Source organism: Danio rerio, chromosome 18 (assembly GCF_049306965.1).
Source record: "Danio rerio strain Tuebingen ecotype United States chromosome 18, GRCz12tu, whole genome shotgun sequence".
NCBI classification, from domain to species: Eukaryota; Metazoa; Chordata; class Actinopteri; order Cypriniformes; family Danionidae; genus Danio; species Danio rerio.
This window is the reverse complement of record NC_133193.1, coordinates 32,175,905-32,203,660: the sequence shown is the minus strand read 5'-3', so window position 1 is coordinate 32,203,660 and position 27,756 is coordinate 32,175,905. Positions and strand designations below refer to the sequence as shown.

The window sequence follows — 27,756 nt, the reverse complement described above, 5'->3', positions numbered from 1 at the left end:
ACCCAGATAGCAAACCGATGTTGATTCAACGTCGAATATTGGTTATAATAGTCAGTATCAGTCGGCGATCAAATTTCAACATTGAACCAACGTTCATTATTTGGTCGGTACATCGGAAGGATTTTACGTTGAAAAAAAGATATTGATTCAACGTCGAAATTTCGACATTGAATCAACGTTCATTATTTCAATATTTAAATATGAATCAATATTCATTATTTGGTCGGTAAAATGCCGTTTGCATCAGTGTAAGTAGAGAAATACAACAGCGAGTGCCCTTAATCTTGCCTTATACTATGTATTTTAAGCTGTTTTGGGAAGACAAATATGCAAGTTAGTTATTTGCACAGGCTAGTATGTCAAGAATTTGATTTCACTTTTATTTTGTTTTACTTTAATTATCTTGTTTTCCTTCGGAATATTATTCAAGTTTCTTAATCCCGTGATATATGGCAGTAGGACTGTTTACATTTATTTTGCAATAAAAATGCATTTTGATATTTCATAAGTACATCAGTGGTGTAGGCTAAACTGGATATTTGAAATTCATTTTATTCAGTTAATGTGATCTCTTCCCCTATATAACCATATGGTTTAGGCCTAATAAATAGATGTTCACCAGTAATCTGTTTTACCACGACAATCACTATATTATTACAAAAATAACTGCACACACAAACTGAATAGATTTCTACTCATTAATACCGGCACATATTTATCAGCGAACATATAAAACATGCAAGATGATTAATTAGATTTTTAAGTAGTTCTAAATAATTTAGTTCTGAATTTAAACTATTTAAGTTGAAAATAGGCTACATTTAATTTGTTTTAATTCAACCCATATAAATTGTTTGTAACAACTTTGTAGAAACATTTTTTTAGTATACATTTTATCAGATATAGGCCAGCATTTGTAACTAAAAACTAGTATAAGCTAAATTAAATTACAACCAATTAATTTTATGTGTGAACGGTTACAATTTTTTTCGGTGACATCTTTTTCTTTCATATTAGGCTATTTCTCGAACCAGAAATTATTTAAAGAGCTTATTTTTATCCTGCGTGTCTAAAACGTGACAATTTTTATTAGAAAATAATTAACACTTTAAGTTTATTTGTTTGGTAAATCAAATTTGCCATATTTAAAACGGCTTGTATTATACATTTAAAAGGTGTACATTAAAATTTTTATTGTTTATTTATAGCTTTCTGTTGAAAAATATAATTGCTTTAGCAGCAATTTTTATCGTGCCAAAATATGGATAATTGCAACATGTTCCCACATCATGACATTAATTTAAATGTTTGTCAACATTACATGAAATTACATGAAAATGTAATACTTTATGGTTTGGGTAAATAAAGAATTCATTTCAGTATTTCTTCGAGAAATAGCGTTTAGGCTACTTTTGTCACACCTTAGACACATACACAGCATGCGAAAGACAATATATTTCAACATTCAATTAGACACATTAACAGACATAGTCAAAAAAAAAAAAAAAAACATTTTATAGAATAACCCAATAAACACCTTCTCTCTCTCTCACACACACACAAACATAATTCAACAAAACAGTTTAATAGATTTAAGCATGTTTTAATAAGTGTTATGACTCTCCTGTTGCGGAGTCAGATGCATAAAAAGCATTGTGCTCAGTTAAACAGACAAAATGTTGCCATCCATTAACAATTTGACTTATTTATTTGGCATCTTTATATTCTTGTTTGTTACATGTTGTTGTTCAACAAATGACATTTGATTATAAATTGTAGTAATATTTAATGGAAATTCTTTGGCAGTTTGGCGTTACATTGTTCCGCCATAAGATAGCAACAGAGATCAATATGATCAGTTCTTAATGGTGCAAATATTTTTCCTCAATGGATATTTAAATCTACAGCTAAACAAAATCATCACAAAACAGGTAAATCTCACCAAGTCCATCTATCTCTTTTATATTTTTATTGTTTTAATAATAATATAGTAATGTAGTGGTGTTTGCTTTGATTTTTGCCAACTCTGTTTGTCCAGTTCTAGTTATCTAAACTCATTAGCTTTGATGTCTTCTGTGGTGTTCACCAGGTAGGCTGGATCCAGACTGGAATTGGTACAATTTCTAGAATCCTTTGAATGGACCTTCTAGGACAGAAACAGGAAAGCATAAGTACACAAATTAACATAGATTCCATTTATATATTTTTTCAGACAAAAGATGAGTTTTTTTATTATTTATTAGTTATAACTGTAGAATAAAAGTAAGGACAAAAATGTATAACTTAAGAGTCTCAAATATTATATATAGTACAATGTCTTTGATACATTCATTTTGACATTGCAACTGTATATATTCCCAAATCATGTTTAACAATACTGTATATTTTTCCAAAGTATTTTCTATAATATTCTTTCTTCAGGAAAAAGTCTTTTGTTTAATTTCAGCTAGAATAAAAACAGTTAATTTTTTTTAACCATTTCAAGGTCAACATTATTTAATAATAATATTTTTATTAAGTAATATTTTTGATTGTCTACAAAACAATCCATCATTATACAATAATTTGCCTAATTACCCTCAATGTCACTTTAAGCAGAATACTAGTATCTTGAAAAATATATAGTCAAATTTTTACTATTTACTGTCATCATGGCAAAGATAATATAAATCAGTTAGGGATAAGTAAACAGAAATGGAGGAAAAAATTAAACAGGGTGGCAAATAATTCAGGGGGCTAATAATTCTGACTTCAACTGTATATGTATGTACAGTATGTATGTATGTATGTATGTATGTATGCATATATAAAATCCATCATTCCAAGGAACATTCAAACAGGGTCGCAAACTTGTATGCTTGCAACTATACCTCTAGAGCTGTAGTCAAAAACAAAGTTCCTAACTGTGCTCTATTCCCACTTATTCCCCCTATGCCCTATTAATTTTCATTTAGAACATTCTAACATTTAAACTTGGAATGATTTTTAAAAAAGCATTAAGGTCATCTCTCTTAGGTGTAATTTGCTTTCAAAGTATTCGTACAGTTCAGTTTTACCGATCTTCATGTTTATAATTGTGCTCCCTTCACAGTGCATTTTACAGTTATGCCTCATGACGAAAGCTATAGGGGACCTATTATTTAAAAAGCTGAATTTACGTTACGTCTCCAAAGCTTGTGAAACCAAAAAAAAAAAACAGAAAACACATAGCATACGTTAATTATTTTCATTTATAGTGGGTTATTTATTAAGTATCTGTACTGTATAACACATGTGCCTGTGGGTCAGAACATTTCTGCAGTGGTTTGCATGTCAAATTATAAAAGTAGACTTTTCCAAAAAATTTAAATTTATAAGCAATATCCTAAATAATCATCATCATCATTATTATTATTAATATTAATGTAGGATTTTTTCAAATTTCCTAATAATCCTATATGTTCCATTTACATACATTTCAATTAATATGGAAAGCGAGTGGATGTTTTTACCATAACTAAAATTGAATTTTTAACAGGTTTTGTGTAAAACAATATAATTTGCACAAAGAAATTATGGGGTTCTTCTCTGAAGAAGTTGATTATGGCTGTTTAGAGCGTCATAATGGACGTTTTACGCTATAACTGACATGGTTTAGACGATGGATCTGTGACTGAGAAACTGCGGGTTTTGGGAAAACACTCGTGACTACATCGTTTTTTTCCCAAACAATGCATCGTACTATGATTGTGCAGCTGCAAGTTATGTCATTGTTTGTTTTTTCCTTGTTTGTCGTTGCACCCCAGATCTGTTAATGAAATGTTATTTGAAATGTTAAAAAAAAATACAAATAAAAAAACATTTTAAAACTTATTTTAATAGTTTTAATATTTTGGTGCTTTTTTATTTCATTACAAAAGCTCTAAGAGAAAAGATTTTCAAGAACCTTGTTCACATGTTTCTGCATTATTACAGATGTACTATGTTATTAGTCACTTATTCACTTATCTACAATTAAAAATAGTGACAATGTGGCATAACTCTGTTAAATGCTTAGTTTCTGTTACTGGTAAATATAAATATTTAGATGATCAATACTACCTTTGCTACTGCCTGATACGATTTCGTTATCTAACATATCTGTCTGTAAGGTAACATTGGTCTCACACTGCTCTGTTCTCCTCACATTACAACACAATTACTCTTCTCTAACTGCTGTTATGTCTGTTGGTCTGTCCACAGGCTCATAATTGTATGGCTGTGATGCATCGTTTGTGTGAATGTCTCAGAATATCTTATTTTGGCATCCAAACGTGCACCGCGATCAGTTGTCTTCATACTGTTTATATGTGCGATCTTCCTAGTTCAACGTCACTTACAATCTGGTGATTTTTCACATGCGGAAGAACATTTATGTGACTAAAACGACTACAGATGGCTTAAAAATAAACTTTATGGTGTATTTTAAAGAAAATGTAGTTCCTACTTTACTCTCATGCACATTGACTCACTGGGGTGTCTAACCTACAATATGCTCTTTAAGGCATGTGCTGTTTATGAACTAGCTTTAAAAACAACATACGAGTCACATGAGTTCATATGTGAATATCACTACCTTAGTTAGTTGTTAGTTCATTGTTTGCTAATGTAATACAATTTTCAACTACTCTTGAACTCCTGTTTAAACTGTTTATTTTGATGGAAACGGAACACATTTCTACTGCTTTTCAGTGTAAACACGTATTAGATCAACCATTACATTTAAACACAGGAGTTCCAGAATAATTAGAAATGAGTTAAGGATAATGTGCCCCAAGTAAAATCATCCTGACAAAGAAAACAAGTTTATGTTAGTCACATTTAGCTTATGTAAAAACAAACATGAACTAACAAGTAATTAAACTAGATTCATTGTATTTAGATCTATTGGCATTTACTGTTAATAGATCATGGTAAGAAAATATGCTATTTGCACTTAATGTAAATAGCCATTGCCATTTTCTTATTCTGTTGGCTAATATTTTCCAAATAAACGTTTTTCCCATGGCATACTATAAAAATAAATAGCCTATTAGTTCATTAACATACCATTCTGCTTTCTCCTGCTATATTATAAAAGTGATAAGTATTAAACGTTTATTGTCTCAATTGCAGGTGTCTTTTTGTTGGGTTGCTTTTTTCAAAATGAATCGTAATATTGGTGCCCCATTCAGGGTATATATAGGCAGAACTGTATAAACCCAGATTTTAAAAAAAACAAGGATTTTTAAACACTTTTTCCAGTACTTATTTTTTTTATTCAAGACTGACATGCAGCGTACTGAACACCTGAAATGTATTCTCAGCAATGCACTTTAAATTCAATAAGAACTCTCCAATTTATTCAAATAAAATACATTAGTAATGTAGTAATTAATAATATATTCATAAATAAAAATATAATAAACCTACAATAAATGTGCTTGTAAAATAAAAAATAAAGTAATGTATTTGTTTATGTTCTCTCAAAGATGGAAAGAGAACTGAAAATTTGTACCCAAGTAAAAATACTACTACATTGGTAAAGTAATACTACTAGTAACTAATACTAATATTAAGTGTACAAGTAAAAGTAAAAAAAGTACTCTTTTTTTAAAAAAATACTTAAAATAAGCAATTAGTTAGTTTAATAAAAAAACTGATTTTCATTAAGGCCCTTTTCAAGTGTAAACTTGATAGAATGGTTCAAGTGTTTAATCACAAGGCTATATATATGGGAATTTGCACTACCAAAGGAAGTGTGGTTGCTTTTTCCTTCACCATAATGAATTTTTCAATACCACTGGCAGAACTATAAGGCCATAGATATATTTGATGTCCATTTTATTAAACAATATTTTCTACTTTGAAATGTTTAATTAAAGTATATGAAGAAAAGATTGAAATAGTCTTTTATTTACACATTTTACACTATTTTACTTATTTGCTCACTGCTTTGCAATATGGCAAATTTGTTGAATATATAGCTTTACAGCACATGAAAATTGTTTTACACTTGATTTTAAACTAAAATGATTTTACAAATAAGTACACTGTCAGTAATGAAATAAAAAAAAACAAATGACTTCTGTATTTGAAATATGACAACACTAAAATTTTTGAAGCAGTGTTTTAAGAGCCTTGTTGTTTACTTGCAACATTTGCAGAAATGATTGAATGCACAATACCTGCATTCCCTCGTCAAAATTCAAATTGTATTTAGAAGAGTGACTGACAGGAGGAGAGTCAGTTGCTGTTAGACAAAAAAAGTCTGAAATGTGATTCGGTCAGAATGGCCGGAATAAGAAAACAATAACAGACATCTCTATGGTAAAAACATTTGAAAAGCATTATGCCAATTAATCATTTGTTTTTTAAAAATCATTTTTTTAAGTCCTTACAACAGAGAAAGGCATTTGCCCGTCCTTACATTTCACATAAAACTACACAAGACTGTGATAAACTAACACTATTCAGTTGATCTGAAACCCCAAATACGTTTCCCTTCTGAGTTCAAGATTAAACTCAGAGTTGGTTGAACCACCTTTCTGAAACAGACCCCAGTTTGAGCATCAATGTGCTGCAGCTCTTTTTAGAAATAAGGGGCAGAGACGAGCAACGGTTTATGTTTGAACTTTAAACACAAACACATTGGGCTCTATTTTAACGATCTAGGCGTAAAGTTCAAAGCACAGGGCACAAAAGCATTAAGGGCGTGTCTGAATCCACTTTTGCTATTTTAAGGACGAAAAAATCCACTCTGCCTCATAGCGCATGATCTAACAGGGTTGAGCTTATTCTCTTAATGAGTTATAGGTGTGTTTTAAGAATAAACCAATCAGAGTTTCATCTCCTATTCACTTTAAGAGACTGTTGTGTCGCGCCTTGGCGCATTAGCTATTTACATGGCGGACTTTAAAGGTGAAAAACTAAACGCTTCATTACCAAGAAAACAGTTAAATATCTGCAGTGTGAAAATGAGAGAATGAGCCTCCTCATTTTTTACTTTCACTATCTTTTGTAGATAAGAAAACATGTTGTACACACAAATCAATTAGCCTATACCGAACTAATTTAGTTTGATTGCAAAGATTTGTTCTCTATCTATTTCTAAATCTATTTCTAAATTCAAAATCTATTTCTAAATTCAATTCTAATTTCCAGCAAACGAATAAGTGAACAATTATAAGGAAGTGTGCTCAAACAACTGAGTTATTTCCAAACACGTATGCTATGCCCCATATGGTCCAAAACCTGACAAGTGGACAAATCTAAGCTTGTTTAAAAAAAAAAACAAATATACACATGCAAATGGATTTACTATTTAAACAACATGGTGGAAACGGCAAAACTAGTGTTGCACTGGTCTAAAAATAGAAACGCGTCTTGAGCCTTATTGGGCTGAGTGTATGATAGGGCCCATTGTATTACATATAATAAAACAAAACTGTTTGTTGTGTTTTTCAATTTTCATTATGTAAATGTAATAAGCTCATTCTGTTATTATGAACATATGGTTGACAGACCTACCTAGTGGTTAATCCCCCATTCATGCAGAATCAAGGCATCTAGTGTATATAATCATCCAACTGACTACAGGCATCAGGCCATCCTGGAAAACAAGAAAAATATCTTCACTAACATTGTAAAAGCTGCACATATACTTTAATTTTATAGATTTAAAAAGTGATTGTTCACCAAAAAGTGAAATTTACTCACTATTTACTCTCCCTCTAATGCAGGGGTGTCCAAACTCGGGTCACCCTAATCAAACACACCTGAAGCAGCTAATCAAGTTCTTACTAGATATACTAGAAACCCCAGGGCAGGTGTGTTGAAGCAAGTTAGAGCTAAACTCAGCACCACAGCGGCCCTCAAGAAACCTTCAAGGGTTTCGTTAATCTGTTGGACAAAAAAAATAACAGTAACCACTTATCATTTATGGAAGTCAATGGGTAAAGGTTTTTAACATTTTTCTAAATAAATTTATTTGTTTGGAACAAAAACAAACTTAAACAGGTTTGTAACCATTTAAGGATGAGTAAATGAAGGCAGAATTTAAGATTTTGGTAAAAAAAAAAAAAAAGCCAAATATAAAACAAGCATCTTATTAAACGTATGGAACAGGCAATAAATATGCTGATGATTCAGTCTTTATGAGCCTCTTTTATGGCAGAAAAGAGAAACATGGCCATTCTTGGATTTTTTTCATAAAGTGATGTAATGATTCTAAACGTGTTGAATAAAAAAACATAAAGAAATGTGTATAGACTTGAGAAAAAAATAAAATATAATATAATATAATATATTGCACCTACATTCATTAATGGAGAGCATACAGAAAAGTTTTTTGACCTGGTTTTAGAGATAGGACTCGTGGGTTAAGTGTATTAACACTCAAGCTAAGCAGAGACATTGTTTTTTGATGTCCTTTTGAATCAGCAATAAAATGCTTAAGATATTTTACTCTGCTTTTATTAAAAGTATATTGACTTGTTTGCAGTATTTGCTGGTATGGCAATGCTACTGAGAGTCAAGAAAAGTGTTTAAGGAAAATAGTCACCACTTCTAGTAAACTGGAATACATTTACAAAGATGGAGTGGTCATAAAGGCAATCAGTATTGTGGCTGATTCAATGCACCCATTTAGTTCCTCATCTGACTATTTGCCATCTGAGCAGAGATACTAGCCGCGTTTCCACTATCGCGCCTAAAGCGAGCGAGCCAGGGCGAGCCAAGGCCAGTGGCGTTTCCACTGTCACTTCCGGGGCCTAATCGGGCCAAAGCGGGGCTTTCTCGGGGCCAACGGCCAGCCTTTTTCGGCCCGCCGAATACCTTGGGCCAAGGAGGGCCAGCCGGGGCTTCGGGGCGGAGTGAAAGGAGAGGCGGGCACAGTTTTCCGATCGCACTCGAGTACATGTGCCAAACAAATAAATAAATAAGGGAAAGAAAACATCTGGAACAAATTATAGGCTGGGTCTTTTTTGCATATGATCGCCCTTAATTTCTCTTTTAAATGTAAGGCTGTTGCATAAAATGATAGTTTTAATAAGTCACTTTTCTTTGCTGCATCTTTGATGTTTCAATAACGCATAATAATCTTTACACCATATTAAAGACACAGCAGACAGTAAAGGTTTTCAAGAGGTTTTGTCAAGTTTAATACTGTAAGTGTGTTTTTGCGCGTTTAGATGCCTGTGTGTGTGTGTGAGACCGAAAAAAAGAGCGCTCCATTCATAGCTCTGTTGATGCCGCGAGCGGCTTTTTTCTTTTATTTTTATTGTTTTAATTTATTTCGGGGATAATACACTATATATAGAACAGTAGGACATTAAACTTTACAAATTTCATGTCCACTTTTGTAGGCTCAAAACAATAGTGTCATATCTAGATAAAATAGCCCTATATTGAAATAATTTAAAGAATTACAAATATTAGATAGGCCTATAATAAAATCACATTAAATAAATAAACCAATATAAAACTAACAAAAGCTATAGCTATAACAATTAGGTACTATATCAAACTGTTTCAAATTTATATTAAACTTTCATTTTTCAAAAGCCTCTTTGAAAAAAAGATTTTAGATATTTTCTAAAAAAATAAAAATAAATAAACACCGGAAAATGTTTTAAATATTATTTATAAAGTATTTGGATACGATGAAATTAATCAAATCATGCAAACAGAGCATTTTCGGGGTGAGTGAAAGCAGAAATAGGCGAACTTTTTTTCTGTCTGCAGTTGCGCAGCACTTTTTTGACGGGGAAAACTGCAAGTTCAAAATGTGTTCTGTGTCCTCAAACAAGTGTGTATGTTTTTATATGACGTGGTAAAATTAAAAAAGGGAATTTTAAATACATAAAGAGCTTTGTTAGTGCATAGCTGCTGAGCGCAACGAAATATAGGCAATATTTTATTACGTGCTGTGCTGAAACACTGAACACTTTCCTTTACTTAAGATATAATAAGCAACATCTTTAAATAAAGGGTAAATCACCTAACCTAGTGTCATAAAGCCTATAGGGGGAAAATAATCATGTTTCAGTTCTCTCCGGAGCATTTGGGATGAATGTTGGACAGATTCTGTCTAGAAGATGTTATAAAATACATTTTATATCGAGTTATTAACTGAGAATTTTATATATGTGGTGTTATATTATGGATGTGTGCGCTCCCTGCGCTCCGGGTCCCTCCGTTGGTGGCAAGACCACTGGATTTCGATGCCAGTCGGTCGGCGAGTAAATGAATGAAAACACACAGGCATGTGCGTATAGACATGCGTTGTACTGCTGTACAGTAACGTGTCATTTGTTTGTTTTGGTTGTCCTAATTTTAATAGTTTCGTGATGATGTGATGGTGGGCTTTATCTGCATGATTCTCGCTGAAGTGGGCGGTTTGAGTGACGTTCGATTCGGGGGATGTTCTGGAGGCGGGGTTTGCGTGACGCGCTGCGAGCTACTAGCCCCACAGTGGAAACGCGACATGATTTCGGCCTCACTGCTCAACCTCCCGGGCGATTGGCCCGGCCTGGCCCGATATAAGCCCTGGCTCGCACTGGCCTGATAGTGGAAATGCGGCTACTGTCTCCCTGTGGTGTCAAAAACAGACTAGTCAGCTGGACTGCTTATTGTGTTTTATTCTATTTATTTATTTTATATACTGTTGAATGTGAACATGTTGTCTTTGGCATGTTGTTTGGTGTGATGCCTGCTAAATAATTCTGCAAATCAATAACAACTAAACAAATATACAAACTAGACAAATAACCCTACCTACCTACTATCTAACAGCATAAGCGATGATTTTCGCCTGCACCTTGTAGTACACTCCTTTTTGAGAGCCATCTTGAAACCCTGAGTGAATCCAAGTAGACAGACAAACAGCTTATGGAAAATTCAAATTCTACATAAGCTCATATGCGAGGGCCACAAAGATGAAACACTGCCTTCATTCTGGTTGAAGATAACGGATGTACCTCAAACTACAAAACAAAATGATGAAACAGGTAAGATATTACATATTAATAATAAAAATGCCAGTTATCATCATCATCACCATCAGTATTATACATTTAAAAAACAAAAAGAACATATTTACATGAAATCACACATTTTCGAAGGTCAATCATCATTAATTAATCCATCATAATCTGTTCTTTCCTTTCCCAATGTATGATCTCTTAAAATATAAAGACGTTTCCTGGATACACATTTATTAATACTAGCATAAAATGTTTAGATGTAATTTATGTGAGGCCTAAAAGAAAAGACTTAAGCAAATTTAAATAAAATTACATAAGATGAATAAATACAGGACCTATGCTACTTGGTAAAAATAGGTATTGGCAATGAAAATATATATTTTTTATAATAATTACAACATTTTAGAGTTGGCTAGTTTTTAAAAGAAAAGTTTTAAAAGATTTGTTTGACCTTTGAGTTTCTAAAATTCACTCTATGGGGAAAATATTAACTTGAGAGCATTTTAAAAGATATAGGCACCATTAAATCAAAGAACATAATTGAATATATAAATATAATCAATATACATGTATATTATTTTAACTGTAATATTCACATTAATTTATTAATTACTTAACAATTATAATACAGTTATTATTTTTTTTAAACATCATTGTTTTAATTATTTATTAGGAATTGAATATAGGAATTGAGTGAATAGGCCTATATATGAATAATTTAGACAAATACAAAAATGCGATTAAATAATAAAATCAATAATAATTTAATAACCCTACACAGCACTTTTTATTCATATCTAATGACGATTATAACACAAACAATAACACATTTTAATCTTCAATTATTCATTAATAAACCTTTTAATTTGTCACTTTTTACTCCGTGACTAGCCCGCGAAACCAGGCGGTGGGCATTATATAAGTTGAGGTCTGTGCCCATCGCGGACACAGCCTGGGTCATTTAAGTGGACATTCCTAACGAACATAACTGCCAGTTTTCCTGAGGTAAACGTCTTTTTTAACTTTATCGTTATATTTTATTATAAATTGGTTATAACTTGTTCATACAAGTACCTACGAATAAAATGGTGTTTTAAATATCAAGAATAATGGTTATTATATCGAGTACGTTATTCATTAATAAAGATGAGGGGTATTTGGCGCTTGTTTTCGTGTTAATAACAATAACGTTATATACAATGTCAGAAAAATGTCGCTTCTAGTAAATGTACTACATTTACTATTCAAAAACAGTATTCTCGTATTTTTTCCGTGTTTTCTCTACAATCGCTATATGTAGGCTATCTTACGCCGCTAACGGTTTAAACGGTAAAAGCCGTTTAGCAAGTATGAAGCATTTTACGGTAACTAACGTTAGTGGTAACACAAATCCGACTGAGACTTTAATTTAGAGTCCGTCATATTATTTGTTAGATTAAAAAAGCAAAACAATACTACAAACAAACAGCAGGTTGTCCCACATTTGGTTTGACTGAATCAATGTGCGTGTATTACAGTGCCTGTGCGTCTGTGTGTGTAAAAAGAGCGCCAGCTCATTCATTCATTACAGCCAGGCTATGAGACCAAGAAACGCTAACGTTACACTTTTAAATTAATATAATAAGCTGTAAGGTCTCAGTCGGATAGAGTGCACTCTGCGTTTTGCTTATCTTATAAGTGCAATTTTAGGCTATGTTTTCAGTCTTTATTAACTGTGTAATCTGTTTTCTTTTCAGTGCCGACTGCCCCTGCTTCTTGTAAGTACCATTGATTTTATACACTTTAATCAATTAAAAAAAAAACATTTAAAACTACAAATACTTTAAATTTAGACATTTGCAATAAAACCTAATTTTGTCTTGTTTTTTCCCTTATTTTGTTAACATCAGCTACCCCAAAGGCTCTTTTAAGGGCCGAAAAATATCTTTGGAAATGTAAGTTTTAACTGACAATATTTACACGTCTCAATATTTAGGTTTAGACAATTTAGACCCGTTTTGACCCGGGACCTTTAATTATTATTATCATCAAATTAAAATTATAATCTTATATATTTTTATAATTTTTAAAACGTTTATCATTATTATAAATTATAAATTGAACTGATTATGAATTGAAATCGTTTTTTAAATCAAGATAAGTAGGCAAAACCCGGGAAGGACATTGAAAGGTTTGTGGTGAGACACTGTTTAGTTGCTTGGTATCATTTTGAAATAATTAGTTGTCAAGTGAATTTGTTGATTCATCCAGTATTTATCCGACAGGCTTAGTAGCAGCAAAGTTGGACTATGTGTTTTTCACATTTTTATAACATTTTAAGTTAACACATCTTTGTATATTTTTAATAGTCTGTCTCTAAATGTAATGTATCTCTGCGTAGAACCTAGCCTGGGATCACTTTTGCATATGCAGAAAACATTTATTTAAATTAAAAACCGAAAATATCCTTAACTGTTTAATTAATGCATTAACCCAGTAAGTGTTTTACAATGTCATGCAGTTATGACACCTGTCGAAGTTTAATGTAGCTTGAACACACGAAGAACATTATGTGACATAAGTGACGCATCGCGACATAGTCAGTGACACTGAACCGTGGGGTGTGCAGGTTACCATCAGGTTACCAAAGCTTAAACCATCTCCTTCATGTAAATATCATTTATATAATATGCACTAAAGTCTGGCCTATATTTGACGCTTCAGTCGACGTTATCAAGTTAATTTTAAGTTGAAAACCGTTTAGCGGAAATGAATTATGTGATCACGTGTAAAAAGAAGGTTTTCACAAATCAGAGAACTATTTGATGAGAGAAAACGCAGAAAGTTTGACAAATGTGGGTTTTCTAAGTTTATGTATAGTTAACGTTACATGAAGCCATGTAAAGCATTTTTTCCCACTTTTATAGAATGTCCCTAAATAAAACTTTCACCTGTCCGCTAATGCGAGCGCAATTTGCGTCAGGCTGATTATTTGTCACCATTTACACACCAAACAATGCAATATTTATTTATCACCTTATGATTTATTTCTCTTTTAATCTATAATGGCAAGCGCATGACCGACGCCTCACGGAAGCCACAGTTCAGTGTCCCACCTAACGTTACTTCATCATCTGACAAACTACAACGCAACGCTAAATTTATTTACTAACGTTAACGTTTCCTTACGTTTTATCACTCGCTTTTAACCCTAATACCCAGCGCATGGACATGTAGAAACTGACATTGCTAATTCCTATGCAAGAATGAAGTAAAATATTTTCGCCAACGTTAGCCTACACAGACTTCATATGATGTCCATATTTTCTTGATTTGTAACACATTAGAATATAGTAATGACAATAAAATACTTACCTAGTCAGCCTTTAGGTGTTTGAAAACATTAACAATGCCCACAACAAATGCAACTACGATACTGCGAATCCCCGAAGCATGCGAGAATCTCGGCGGGAATTTTTTCTTTAGCACGTTTTTGGCGAACGACACACTGCTAGTTTATACCGCCGCCTAACGGAAAAATGGTAATTTACTCCAAGACCAAAAGTGTCCCTAGGAAATAACTAAATAAACACTTCCTAATAATGATAATCCAATAAAATTTTATTTGTATAGCACTTTTCATAATTACTCCAAAACAACTTCACAAAAGGTGCAAATATTAGTTTTCACATCTTAACCAGGATTGTTAATAATTATGGAGGGCACTGCAAATGTCGATGATGCTGTTGGCCCGCTAAAAATCAGCATACAAGAAAAAAGTCATAGGTGAAATTAAACATCTTTAAGAATAAAAATGTAAAGTCTACTCATGGCTTCTTGTTTGTTACTGGATTGGAAGGTCTTATCACTGGCATTGTGTTTCACATTCTTTGCTAATATCTTTATGCAATTTCAGATGTTATTTTACATATTAACATATAACACAAAAGATTTGTTTAAGAACTGTGTTTAATTGTTAAATGCCTATTTTCGCAGTCATCCTGCATCTCTGACTTGTCATAAATATTAATTATATTAAAATTAAATAAATATATTTTTAATTTGCAGACATGTAATATCTAGTGCATTCAGTGATGTTTTTCTTTTTTTCAGCAGAACACAGAACATCTGAGCTTTGTAAGTATGTTTTAACTGTATAATACTGTTAGATTAATTAAAGCTACATAATGTTGTATGTACAAAAAACCGGCAACCATCATCCCAGTCTCATGTTCTGACTTTAACAACGCATTTAACAAATGCCTGGCTGGTCCATGATGGTCTTATATATATATATATATATATATATATATATATATATATATATATATATATATAACTTTTGGTAGTTAAACACGTCACACAGTTTTAAATACATGGTACATAAAGGCAATGATAAAAGCTTAAAAGTTAAACTGATTGAAAGATGTTTGCATCAAGTCTTCTATCACTTTATGTTGAACATAAAATGTAAAAATTCTTAGATGACATAAAAGTAGTGTTGGATAGAGTACACTTTAGGAAACACAGATATAATCAAAATATCACTCTAGCTAAATTAAATATAACTTTTGTACCTTCAGGAAAATACTCATGTGCACCTATAAGCTTTGGCAAAACATGCCTTTATCAGTATCAATGTCATAATGCATACACATGCACATGCACATGAGTTTGCTTTTTAATATATTAGCCATGTGTTAGCCATATATTAGTTAATAAATATTATTAACTGTCATCACGGCAAAGATAAAATAAATCAGTTATTAAAAAAGAGTTATGTCTTGAAAAATATCTATTAGAATATTATGTGCTGTCATCATGACAAAATAAATCAGTTATAAAATAAATCAGTTATTAGAAAATAGATATTACAACTATTATGTTTAGAAATGTGTTGAAAATGTTCTTATACACACACACACACACACACACACACACACACACACACACACACACACACACACACACACACACACAGTTGAAGTCAGAATTATTAGCCCCCCTAAATTATTTGCCGCCTGTTCATTTCTTCCCCAATTTCTGGTTAACGGAGAAAATATTTTTTCAGCACATTTGTTATCATAATAGTTTTAATACCTCATTTAACTGATTTATTTTATCTTTGTCATGATGAGAGTAAAAAATATTAGACTAGATATTCTTCAAGACACTTCTATACAGCTTAAAGTTACATATAAAGGCTTAACTAGGTAATTACGTTAACAGGTTAGGGTAATTAGGCAAGCTATTGTATAACGATGATTATAATGATGTATAACGACGAACTGTAGAATATCGAAAAAAAAAAAGATATATATATAGCTTAAAGAAGCTAATAATTTTGTCCTTAAAATGTTTTTTTTAATAGAAATGTCTTTTATTCTAGCCAAAATAAAACAAATAAGACTTTCTCCAGAAGAAAAAGAAAACATTATCAGACATACAGTAAAAATTCCCTTGCTTTGTTAAACAACGCTGGTAAATATTTAAAAAATAATAAAAATAATTCTGACATCTACTATATATTTTTAAATAAAATTATTAGCCATCATTATACAATGACTTGTCTAATTACCCTAACCTGCATATAGTTAACCTAATTAACCTAGTTAATCCTGTAAATGTCACTTTAAGCTGTATAGAAGTGTCTTAAAATATATCTAGTCTAATATTATTTACTGTCATCATAGCAAAGATAAAATAAATCAGTTATTAGAAATGAGTTATTAACACTATTATGATTAGAAATGTGTTAGAAAATTCTTCTCTCTGTTAAACAGAAATTGGGGGGAAAAATAAACTGGGGGTTACACTGTGTGTGTGTGTGTGTGTGTGTGTGTGTGTGTGTGTGTGTGTGTGTGTGTGTGTGTGTGTGTGTGTGTGTGTTTTAGTATGTATGTATGTGGTTGTCCTATTGAACATAAAATAAGATAATTTTAGGAGATTGTCCCCAAAAATTTGTTTCTTTTGCTAAACACAAAAGAAGATATTTTGAAAATTTGAAAATCCAGAAGCCATTGACTTCTATAGGACTTTAAGTTTCAACTGGATATCAATGGCTACTGGTTTAAATTTTTTAAAAATATTTTCATTTGTGAAAAAAAAATACAAAGGGGTGTGGAACCCCTTTAGGGTGTGTAAATGAAGAGGTTTTTGTTGTTGTTGAATTCTGAAATAAAGTAAAAAAGGTTGCATGCGATTAGTAAACTAATTATTCAGGGAGATAATAGATTAAAGGCAATTACATATATTTTCTATGTGGTTTTAATTCTTCTTTTATTCATACATTTTTTTGTCTTTCAGGAGAATTTCCAAAGCAACAACATCACAAGATCCAAGTAATAATACATACACAATACATTAGAACCTAAACATGTATAGACCTAGCTCGTATAGAAATACAAATATAGCTTAATACATGTGCAGTACATGTACAAAATATTGACAATAGCACACATTTACACACATCACAATGTCCTACTGGACAAAAAGAAGAAAGACTTTGGCCACTGTGCAAGAGATAGAACAGGAGATTTTGAATGAATACAAAATACAAACAGAAAACAATCCCGAATCTACTGCACAAGTTAACGCATCTCAAAACTTTGAAAATAGAGATGAATTGCCTTCTTGCAATATAGTTTCCTCTCTTGCGACCGACCACGATAACCCATGTTGGCTTGATTCTGATTCTGAATCTCTTTCTGACAGTGGTAGTATCTCTGATACAGACCAACCAAATGCAGAATCTGACAGCAGTAGCAACGATTCAGTTAATCAGTTGCAAAAAAAACTGCAAACATGGGCAGCATCTTTTTGCATACCTCTCATAGCTCTAACAGCACTACTGGCAATCTTGAGGTCCGAATTTCCTGATTTGCCCAAGGATGCAAGGACTCTTCTTGGCACACAGACAAAGGTACCTGTAACTAAGATATGTAATGGGGAATATTACCATTTTGGCCTGGTCAGTTGTCTACTGAAGACATTGGACCATATTGCCAGTTTGCCAAAAATAACAACTCTTGCTTTGCAATTTAACATTGATGGAATTCCCCTTTTCAAAAGCTCCAAAACTCAATTTTGGCCAATTCTCGGAACGATTGACTGTGACAAAACACGATCGCCATTTATAATTGGTTTATTTTGTGGCAATAGCAAACCAAGCTCAGTCTGGGAATACTTGAGAGACTTCATTGCAGAACTGAGGATAGTTCTGCGTGAAGGTATTGTGAGGAATGGAACTCGGTTTAAGGTTGTAGTCTCCTCCTTCATATGTGATGCCCCTGCAAGGGCATTTGTCAAACATGTCAAGTCTCACAATGGCTACTATGGCTGTGACAAGTGTTCCCAGACTGGAGTTTGGTCCAATAAAATGACGTATCCTGAAACTGACGCACCTTTACGTACGGACGATGACTTTGAAAAAATGAAAAATGAAGAACACCATTTGGGTAACAGTTTAGGCCCCTTGACTGGAGTAGTAAAAATGATAACCCAGTTTCCAATTGATTACATGCACACCTGCTGTCTCGGAGTGACAAGAAGACTGATTCAAATGTGGATGAAAGGCAAACAGCTCAGAACAAGGTTGTCTTCACAGCAAATTCAAAAGATCTCAGACAGGCTTGTTGCTCTCCGTCCTTTTATGCCTAAAGAATTTGCCAGAAAGCCTCGTTCGTTGAGAGATGTGGATAGATGGAAGGCCACAGAGTTCCGTCAATTTATGATCTATACTGGGCCGATTGTTTTAAAAGGATTTGTCGAAAATGAAATTTACGACAATTTTATGCTCTTTTCTGCTGGCATGTTTCTGCTCCTCAGCCCTGGCCTTCCTGGTTCAATGATAGAAATTGCCAACAAGATTCTGTCATCATTTGTAAAACATTACAGCCAGCTTTACGGCACAGATGAAGTTGTTTACAATGTTCACCAAGTGATTCATCTTGCAGAAGAGTATAAAGCATTTGGCCCTCTTGACAACATATCTGCATTTCCATATGAGAACTACTTAGGAACACTGAAACGGTTGGTTAGAAAACCAGATCAACCTTTGCAGCAGGTTGTCAGAAGACTATCAGAAATGCCCACAAAACAATCTCACAAATCAAATCAAGAATCACATCTCTCTTCAAGTACAAAAGACCCAAAGCTGGTGCATTTCTCTGATTGTGTTTTATCACCAAACCAAGGAGACAACTGCATTCAAATTGACACAGGCATTGCTGTAATTAAGAACATAATGAAACAGGGTGAAACTGTCCATTTAGTGTGTCAGACGTTCAAGAAAATGGAATCTTTTTACACTTACCCGTGCGACTCCTCTGCAAATGGCTGTCACAGAGTCTCTGTCTTGCAAGAAAAGACTGATTTGGTACCTTTGTCTAGTGTAAAACAAAAATATGTCCTTCTTCCAGAAAATGAAAACAGTTTTTTTGCGCTACCCCTCATCCATTGTAGATAAAGTTCCCTAAGCATAGAAAACACAGTAAATACTTACATGTAGTGTCAGCTTCTTTTGGGATTTTTTTAATAATGCTAACCACAGACTAATTGCATCAAAAGTAACAGTCTGTATTGCGTAATTTATGTGTGTGCACATTATAATACACATATCATACATGTGCCTATATATATATATATATATATATACACACACCTGTATGTATGTCTGTATGTATATTTTGCACTATTACAATATTTTTTATCAATTGAATTTATTACAATACTAAACATACAATACATATTTTATATATAAATAGTTATGTTTATTATACTAAATATATACACATACACAGATCTTATATAATATTTATACCCTCAGACCTTAAAAGGTACTGCCCCAGTGACAGCTTTCATACCTTTATTTCTAAAAGTGTATGTATGTAAACAGTTTTTTTTCTATTCCTGTTATTTTCCCATACTGACATTACATAAAGATAAATGCATTTACACATCCCTTTTACATATCACACATCACAGGTTTGTAATGGGTATGGGAGCTGAACACGCAGCAACCCATAACAAACCACACATATTGATTCACACTGAGATCTAGAGATAAGAGATCTTTTAGTTACTTTTTTTCCTGTCCTAAACAGTGATGGATAACCAGTGTTATGCACTGGTAGAATTCCCTGACAAGGGAACAGATGTTGTCCCTGAAAATTGGCTTTTGGGTCAAAAATGTTATTGGCCAAATTACAATCCTACAAAAATAAAGACAGCTGTGAAGAAAAAAGAAGCTGTCAAAGACGGATGGAAACTATTTGAGCCTGTTCGTCTACTTAAAAAGTGTGGTAAGAGTTGTATGCAAATATTAAATTATTTATTATCTCCATGAACTTGTTACTATTCAAGATTCACTGAAGATTTTTATTTATTTTAAATAAATATTATTTATTGTCTATATATTATTAGATACCTTAGAGAAAGCACAGAAGATGCTAAAAATGTATGTGGAGTCCAATCTCCCTACATCTGAATTAACTTCTGATGAAGAGGGAAGTGGAAACAAAATAAAAAGAAAGAAAAGGTTAACTTTATATACTAAAAAAACTATTAAAGTGATGTCTTATTGATAACTAATTTGAGTGTTTCACTTCACAGGCCTAATCCACGATTTATTGACTTCTCAGAAAACGATTCTGATCAGGACATAACATCACATAAATTGAGGCTTGCTGCAGCACCCCCAATAGATTTTACAGGTAATGAACTTTTTTATTGTAACTATTAATTGTTACTTTTTTCAGAAGTAACAATATCTTGTTAAGGGTGATAAAGTAATTATAATAGAAAAAGTTACATTAAAGTTACATTGCTAGTAATAATATAGTAGCATTTCTGTTTTAGTCTTTTTAACATCCTGCTCATTCTGACATTTTTGTAGCTATGAATGCTTCAGCAAATCTGGCTTCAGGACAGACTGATTCAGGCTGCCATGGTAAAAATGCACATTCCCCCCAGTAAATTCACTAATTTTCTGAATACTCCACAAGTTATTCCCCAGTTTAGGCATCTTTTCCTCTTTAAGCTGCAGTCACATTGGGCTTTTCCTCGCATAGACTCCCATTCATACGCACGCGAATGCGTCAGACCGGAAACGCAGGGTCATGCGTTAAGTTTCGCAGGTTGCTGCGGTGCAAAGTTCAAGCTTGGTGAACTCTGACCTGCGAAATCGCATCACTTGACTGCGTGAGACCAATCGAGGATTAAAGCTACGGTCACATTAGAGATTGAGCATGCCAAATTCTGTCGTGCGGCACTGCGAAAAGGGACGGGATTAAACAAGTTTATTAGACATTTTAAAAAAAAGCGAGCGATTGCTTCATGTTTTAAAATTCTGTCCAGGGATGTCATGCTTTGATCTTTTGATTGTTTTTCTCTAAACATAAATTTTAAACATTGACCAATGGCTTGCTTTTTTAAATGTCTAATCATCTAGTTTAATAGCTACTGCCCCTTTTCACAGCGCCGTACGACAACATTTTGCATGCTCAAACTCTAGTGTGACCACAGCAAGGCTTTCTAAAAATATCAGTGCAGGTGTGTTGAGGCAAGTTGGAGCTACAATCTGCAGAACACCGGCCCTTTAGGGGTTTGGGCACCCCTACCATAAGTTAAAACATGAGCGCATGCATTGAACACCACAAGTTCTCTTTCGTGATATTTAAAACCATCAATAAACCTTAAACACTCTTTTTTTTTACCTTTTAACCTATTTTCTCTATTAGCCTATTGATTTTTCATAATCATTGGAGGCCGAAATTGAAAATTACTTTTGATTAATTGCACAGTCCTGTAATATTAGCTATTATGGCGAAGTCGTAACTAACTTAACTTTAAATGACTTACACTTTGAAACGTTTCTCCCTACATCCAAGTCTTGCACAAGTAGCTCTAATGAATGTCCTGGAAGTTTTGGCGTCAGTCACTTGAGGCAGGTAAAAGCAACCAATCGCATTGTCTCAGTGTTTGGGAAGGGGAGTACTCCCGTCGGTTAACCCTTTTGGAACCTTTTTATCTTAATTGTTAACAGAGTATTATTTTATTTTGAATGCGATTAAATTATTGGGTGGAACATATCAATGATTGGTTAATATTTGTGGGATCTTGTCCAGAAAAAAACATGCATTTTTATTTTTTAGAACTAAAAAAACTTTCATTTGTTTTTAGTCAATCCAAAAAGAGGACATATTGAGCACCATGGGACAAGCCATGTACAACACCAAGAGTGTTGGGTAAGTAAGTTACTTAAAATGTATATATTTTTTATTACTAATTGCATTATTAAAATTGGTTTCACATTATTTTCGTTGTTATTTTGATTAATTTTCTATGAATTAATTAGAAATTAATTGTATTATTCAGTCAAACATAGTCTTATATCTTTAAAAATTAAGTTTTTTTAATAGCACACATAACAATATTTAGCTAGCAAACAGAATTACTATGCAAAAAAGTAATGTATGTATATATATATATATATATATATATATATATATATATATATATATATATATATATATATATAATGTATGTATATATATATATATATATATATATATATATATATATATATATATATATATATATATATATACATACATAGGGTATATATATATATTTTTTTTTTATATATAAATATATCAAAACAACAAATTTTTTCGAAACAATGACTTCATATTCCATACTTAAAATGTGTGTTCATTCTTAAATTTCTAAATCAAATTAATTTATTTAAAATAATAAAAAAGAAAATTATTTAGTTTTTACTCTGCTATATTTCCAATATCAAATTTGTAACTTTTTATGTTTTTCATATAAAAATGTTTTTTCATATGAAAATAAGATAATTCTGTGAAGCATACTTATATAAAAAACTACTGTCAAATTTATTTGCAATATTTTAGGCAGGTATATTATAAGTAACTGCAATAAAATTTCTACAAAATTAATAGTAATCTTCATTTTCTCAGCCTTTAAATGAAATAATTATAGTCACTAATTACTTTGCAATTGCACCAAACTCACCAGGACCCAGCCTACCTTGCACACCAGAACACACAATATAATGAAACACACCAGGTCACAGCCTACCGAGCACATGAAGACACTCACGAAGGACACCAGGACAGACACCATCAAGCACACCAGGACAGACACCACCAATCCCACCAGGACACATATAGAGCTCAGCTGGACACAAGATATAGTCCTCACTTGGACCCACAGTACAGAGCTCACCAAAGTACATACTACAGAGATCACCAGGGAACACTGAGTGAACTGGTTAATGGTAATGATTTAAGCAAATACATCTACACTACACCTTTATGTTAATTTCATGCTCATTCCTCACTTTGTAATGCATTTTATTTAGTTTGGACTTAAACAGGCTAAACTGTATCCACTAATACATCTTGACATCCATGTTCCTTGCATTTTTAAAGAGCGATACATGGACCAAACCTCAAGTCAGACTGCCTCCGCCCTTGTTCCCAGTGGTATGTTTTTCTAAGTGTAACCCCTCAAAGTTTATTAGAGATTGTTTCACCACATTTCTAATCATAATAGTTTTAATAACTCATTTCTAATAACTGATTTATTTTATCTTTATCATGATGACAGTTCATCATTTTTCATTAGATATTTTTCAAGACACTTCTATACAGCTTAAAGTGACATTTACTAGCTTAACTAGGTTAATTAGGTTAACTAGGCAGGTTAGGGTAATTAGGCAAGTTAATGTGTGATGGTTTGTTCAGTAGACTATCAAAAATTAGCTTAAAGGGGCTAATAATATTGACCTTAAAATGTTTTTTTTTTAAACTGCTTTTATTCTAGCCAAATAAAACAAATAAGACTTTTTCCAGAATAAAAAAAATATTATTTTATACTGTTTATATATTATACTGTGAAAATATCCTGAATCTGTAAAACATAATTTGGGAAATATTTAAAAAAAGAAAAAAAAATCAAAGGGCCTAAAAATTCTGTCTTTAACTGTATGTATATATATATATATATATATGTGTGTGTATATGTGTGTATGTATGTAGTGTTTTGGTTTGTTTGTTTAATCTTAGTCTTTCAATTACTAATGACAGAAATTAGCTTGAGTTTCTCCCTCTACAATATTTATTAACTAATTGATTAATTGTTTTCTTTGCAGAGTTGTCTCCTTTTAAAAGGAACGTTTTGAAAATTTTATTGGAAATAAAAAATGAGCAACGAGAACAGAGGGCAATGATACAGCAATTACAGGGAGCGCCAATACCCATTCCACTTCAAGCCGAAAGCAGCTTTGCTTTCCCAGCACAGTCACTGGATGACTTTGATGCCCTTGAGAAGATGCTGCAAAATGATGCTGAGACAAACAGATTGGTATGTCTAGTAATGTAGTTACAATTATGTTTCACTTTTTTTAGGTCTAGGACACACTAGATCAGGGATAACCAAACTTGTTCCTGGAGGTCCGGTGTCCAGCAGATTTGAACTCCAACCCTATAATTAAACACACCTGAACAAGCAAATCAAGGTCTTACTAGGTATACTTGAAACATCCAGGCAGGTGTGTTGAGGCAAGTTGGAGCTAAACCTTGCACAATAGTATCTGGATGCAGCTTTTTATGATGTAAGTTGAGATTGCATCACTTAGCGATGCAATGTCAGACACAATGCACTCAATGGAGTGAGTGACGTCACTGTGACAGGTAGGGTTAAGAGTGGGGTTAGGTGAGCACATTAAAAAGCATTGATGCAGCTCAGATTGCACTGCACCAGTTCTGCATTCAGACCCCTCTCACCCTGCAGGGCACCGGATCTTCAGTAACGAGATTGGTAATCCTTGCACATGATGTTCATATCTTTAAATATTATTTGAAAATGTTAATACATTTTTAAATAATAGTTTAAGATTTGAACATATAATAACATTAGTAAATGTTACATTAGTAAAAACAAAAGTTTACTAATCCCATTAGCCTATTAGTTCCTCATCACTACAGCAAGAGTGCTCTTAGGATTTTGTTAATGTGGTGGCATGGGACAGAGGAACTAATAGGCTCATGGGATTAGTAAACATTTTATATTTAATAGCCATTTGATCCTTAATCAAATGCTAAGTTTTATCTTCATCATAATCTACACTACTACACCATAAAGCATCTAAGAAACCTGTTTTGATATATTTGCATTAAAATTATGGTTTGTTTATCTAGATTCTTTTGGTAAATTTGTGAACAAAAGTTATTGATGATTGAAGTCAACAGATAATGCCAAAAATAAAAAATAAAAATGTCAAGCAACCTCTCAGATATCAATCAAAATTTGCAATATTCCATCTAGATAACTTAACTGAATGTTTTGTCTGGTTTTGTGTGGATTTAGATGAACATTTATGTTAATGCTGATGTTGATTCTCATTAGATTTGCCAGCTGTCACTACTTGGTGGACTCAACTTGCAGGACACTGTGAGACGCATGTTAAGCCATGTTTTAACAAACAGGTTGGCATCCCATTTTAATTGGGCTGGACGTGGAAAGAAAAGGAGCTTTGAAGCCTCAAATTTGCAAAAGACAATGTTCCGTAAGTAATAGTTGGTTTTCTATACAAACAATCTCTAAAAAATGTAGACATGATTAAATATATTAGATAAATGTGAAAAAAATAACACAATGTTAGTTTTTGTTCTTTTTTTACTTTCAGGTGCATTAAGAAATACTTCCCAGGGGAAAGAAGCATCAAAAACAGACTTTAGCGAAGTAGTAAAAAAATGGTTACGTTACGCTCCAGACAGAGATGGTGGCAGTGGACGACAATAAGTTCCAAAATGAGATCTTGCTAATCAGTTTGTTTTGTTTTGTTGTGTTGACTGTTGACAGTTTCATCTAATTTTCAAAATTTTTAAATGACATTAAATTTAAGAAAATTTTTAAATAAAAAAGTGTATTAGCATCTTATTGTCAATAAAGGTGTAAGTCTTTTAGGTGTTCAGTTTTAAACATAATAAAATTAATAATATTAGATTGTTTTGGTGAGATTTCCATTAAAATTCCTGTAGGCCTGTAACATTCAGCTATATGAGGTAGGCTACAATTATATTGTTTTAATGCTTGTAATTAGAATGATTAATTGAGTAGTAATATTGTAGTAATTAATATATATATTTTATTTTATATGTAGGTCAGTATGTGGCGTGTTTGCCGTCAAGACCATACAGTACGTGCATTCCACTGAAATGTAAGTTTGTGCATTTTTACCGCTACATATGTTTATTATAAACACTGAACATGGGAGTTTGTGTGTGCTATTATTTTTTACAGACTCTTAGCTTCTACAATGTTTAAATGTATATCCCCAGAACAATATCTAATAGATATTGTAAAAGTATCTTTAATGTTTTTACATTTATCATTGGTGTTTTTACATGCTCCTTTTCACAGAAGCATTGTGTTTGTTGCTGCATGCGATTCAACCAACAGGAGAAGATCTTAACGCTATCCACACTTGTACGATGAGAATGTGAGTTTCACAACTTCTGCCAGTCACAAATCCAGAGACCAAGATCCTCTGTCTTAGTTAAAAAAAATCATATTAGGGTTTAGTTAGCCTACATTTTCTTGTTTTCTATTCTCAAAGTTAATTTACATGCCAGCTAAGGATCTGTTATTTTACAATAAGTTTAGTAAAATCATGGCAAGCAGTAAAATTGTGAACAAAGTAATTTTTTTTTTAAATAAACTTTTACAACATTTTTTGTAATATTGTCCTTATACTCTGTGCTCGTTTTTGTGATTGTTTTAGAACTTCCGATTCAGTTAGTTCATTCAGAAATGACTAGAAATAACAAATTGCAGAGAACATTTTATTTTTAATATTATCACTATTGAGTGAAATTTTCCTATGCATGTATGTTTTGATCATTTGTACCATTAATCTTTTTGGAAAATTACATATATATATATATATATATATATATATATATATATATATATATATATATATATATATATATATATATATATATATATATATATATATATATATATATATGGTTTATATATATATATTGTTTAAACTTGTTAACCTTCAGTAAATATGGAATGATACTTTATAAAACAATGCACTAGATGTAACGAGCATGTAATTATTGCATTTTAACTGTGTTTAATGCAGGATTTCTGTGATCTCCAGTTGAAGACATCAGATTTTTGACTGGACAGATGTACCAACACCAAACTGAACTATGCTTTTTCATGTCCTATGAAGGTATTAATATGGCAAAAACGAGCACCCATAATAGTGGAATATGTAGTAGCAACAAATAGTCAGTAACACTTTCCATGAAAATCTATATTTGTAATGCATTATGCATATATTTAAAAAAATATGAATATAGGTATTTTATGCTAAACACATAACCTTCTAATTATAAAACTTTCATATTTGTTCTTACTACTTTTTCAATATTTATGGTCTGCATGTTTTTTTTTTTTTTCTTTTCTTTTGTGGACTTTTCCATTCAAAACGTCTTTTACTTTACCTTATGCAGACAAAAAAAAAGACTTTATATTTCTTCAATTGATGAATAGGATTAACCTATAATAAAAAATAAAACCATATCAAAACCAAAACTAGTTAAATCTTATTATAATAATACATTAAAGAAGAATAAACTGAAATTTAAGAATAAACAAATAAAAAACTTCAAATAAGAAACCGTTTTTTATTTATTTTTGTTTTTGCTAATACTTCACATTTTAAGCCTTCCACATACAGTAGGCT

General features: G+C 32.2%; 1 protein-coding gene and 1 long non-coding RNA gene across 7 annotated transcripts; one reads left to right on the top strand and one right to left on the bottom strand.

Moving 5' to 3' along the window:
* On the bottom strand, positions 1–14,427 carry LOC101885907 (uncharacterized). Of its 3 annotated transcripts, none has more exons than XR_012394363.1 (6): positions 14,337–14,427; positions 10,778–10,982; positions 7,717–7,899; positions 7,528–7,609; positions 820–2,146; positions 1–600 (listed from the first exon to the last, which is right to left on the bottom strand). It is a non-coding gene; the product is annotated as an uncharacterized lncRNA (long non-coding RNA). The 3 variants fall into 3 exon arrangements; XR_012394365.1 differs by lacking the exon at positions 1–600 and adding an exon at positions 6,186–6,250 and having other exon boundaries at positions 1,583–2,146; XR_012394364.1 differs by lacking the exon at positions 1–600 and having other exon boundaries at positions 1,583–2,143.
* On the top strand, positions 11,772–25,992 carry LOC110440019 (uncharacterized). 4 transcript variants are annotated; one of them, XM_073930365.1, is made up of 15 exons: positions 11,772–11,987; positions 12,719–12,739; positions 12,872–12,916; positions 15,075–15,098; positions 17,268–17,302; positions 20,066–20,263; positions 20,385–20,499; positions 20,574–20,674; positions 20,857–20,910; positions 22,143–22,207; positions 23,004–23,265; positions 23,420–23,473; positions 24,142–24,353; positions 25,398–25,557; positions 25,678–25,992. In XM_073930365.1, coding segments are annotated over exons 5-15 (1,338 nt in total). In that variant the 5' UTR covers positions 11,772–11,987; positions 12,719–12,739; positions 12,872–12,916; positions 15,075–15,098; positions 17,268–17,301; the 3' UTR covers positions 25,794–25,992. The 4 variants fall into 4 exon arrangements, with proteins under 4 accessions (XP_073786466.1, XP_073786468.1, XP_073786467.1 ...); XM_073930367.1 differs by lacking the exons at positions 20,066–20,263; positions 20,385–20,499 and having other exon boundaries at positions 11,879–11,987; positions 15,078–15,098; XM_073930366.1 differs by lacking the exons at positions 20,066–20,263; positions 20,385–20,499 and having other exon boundaries at positions 11,899–11,987.
* The last annotated feature ends 1,764 nt before the right edge of the window (positions 25,993–27,756 follow it).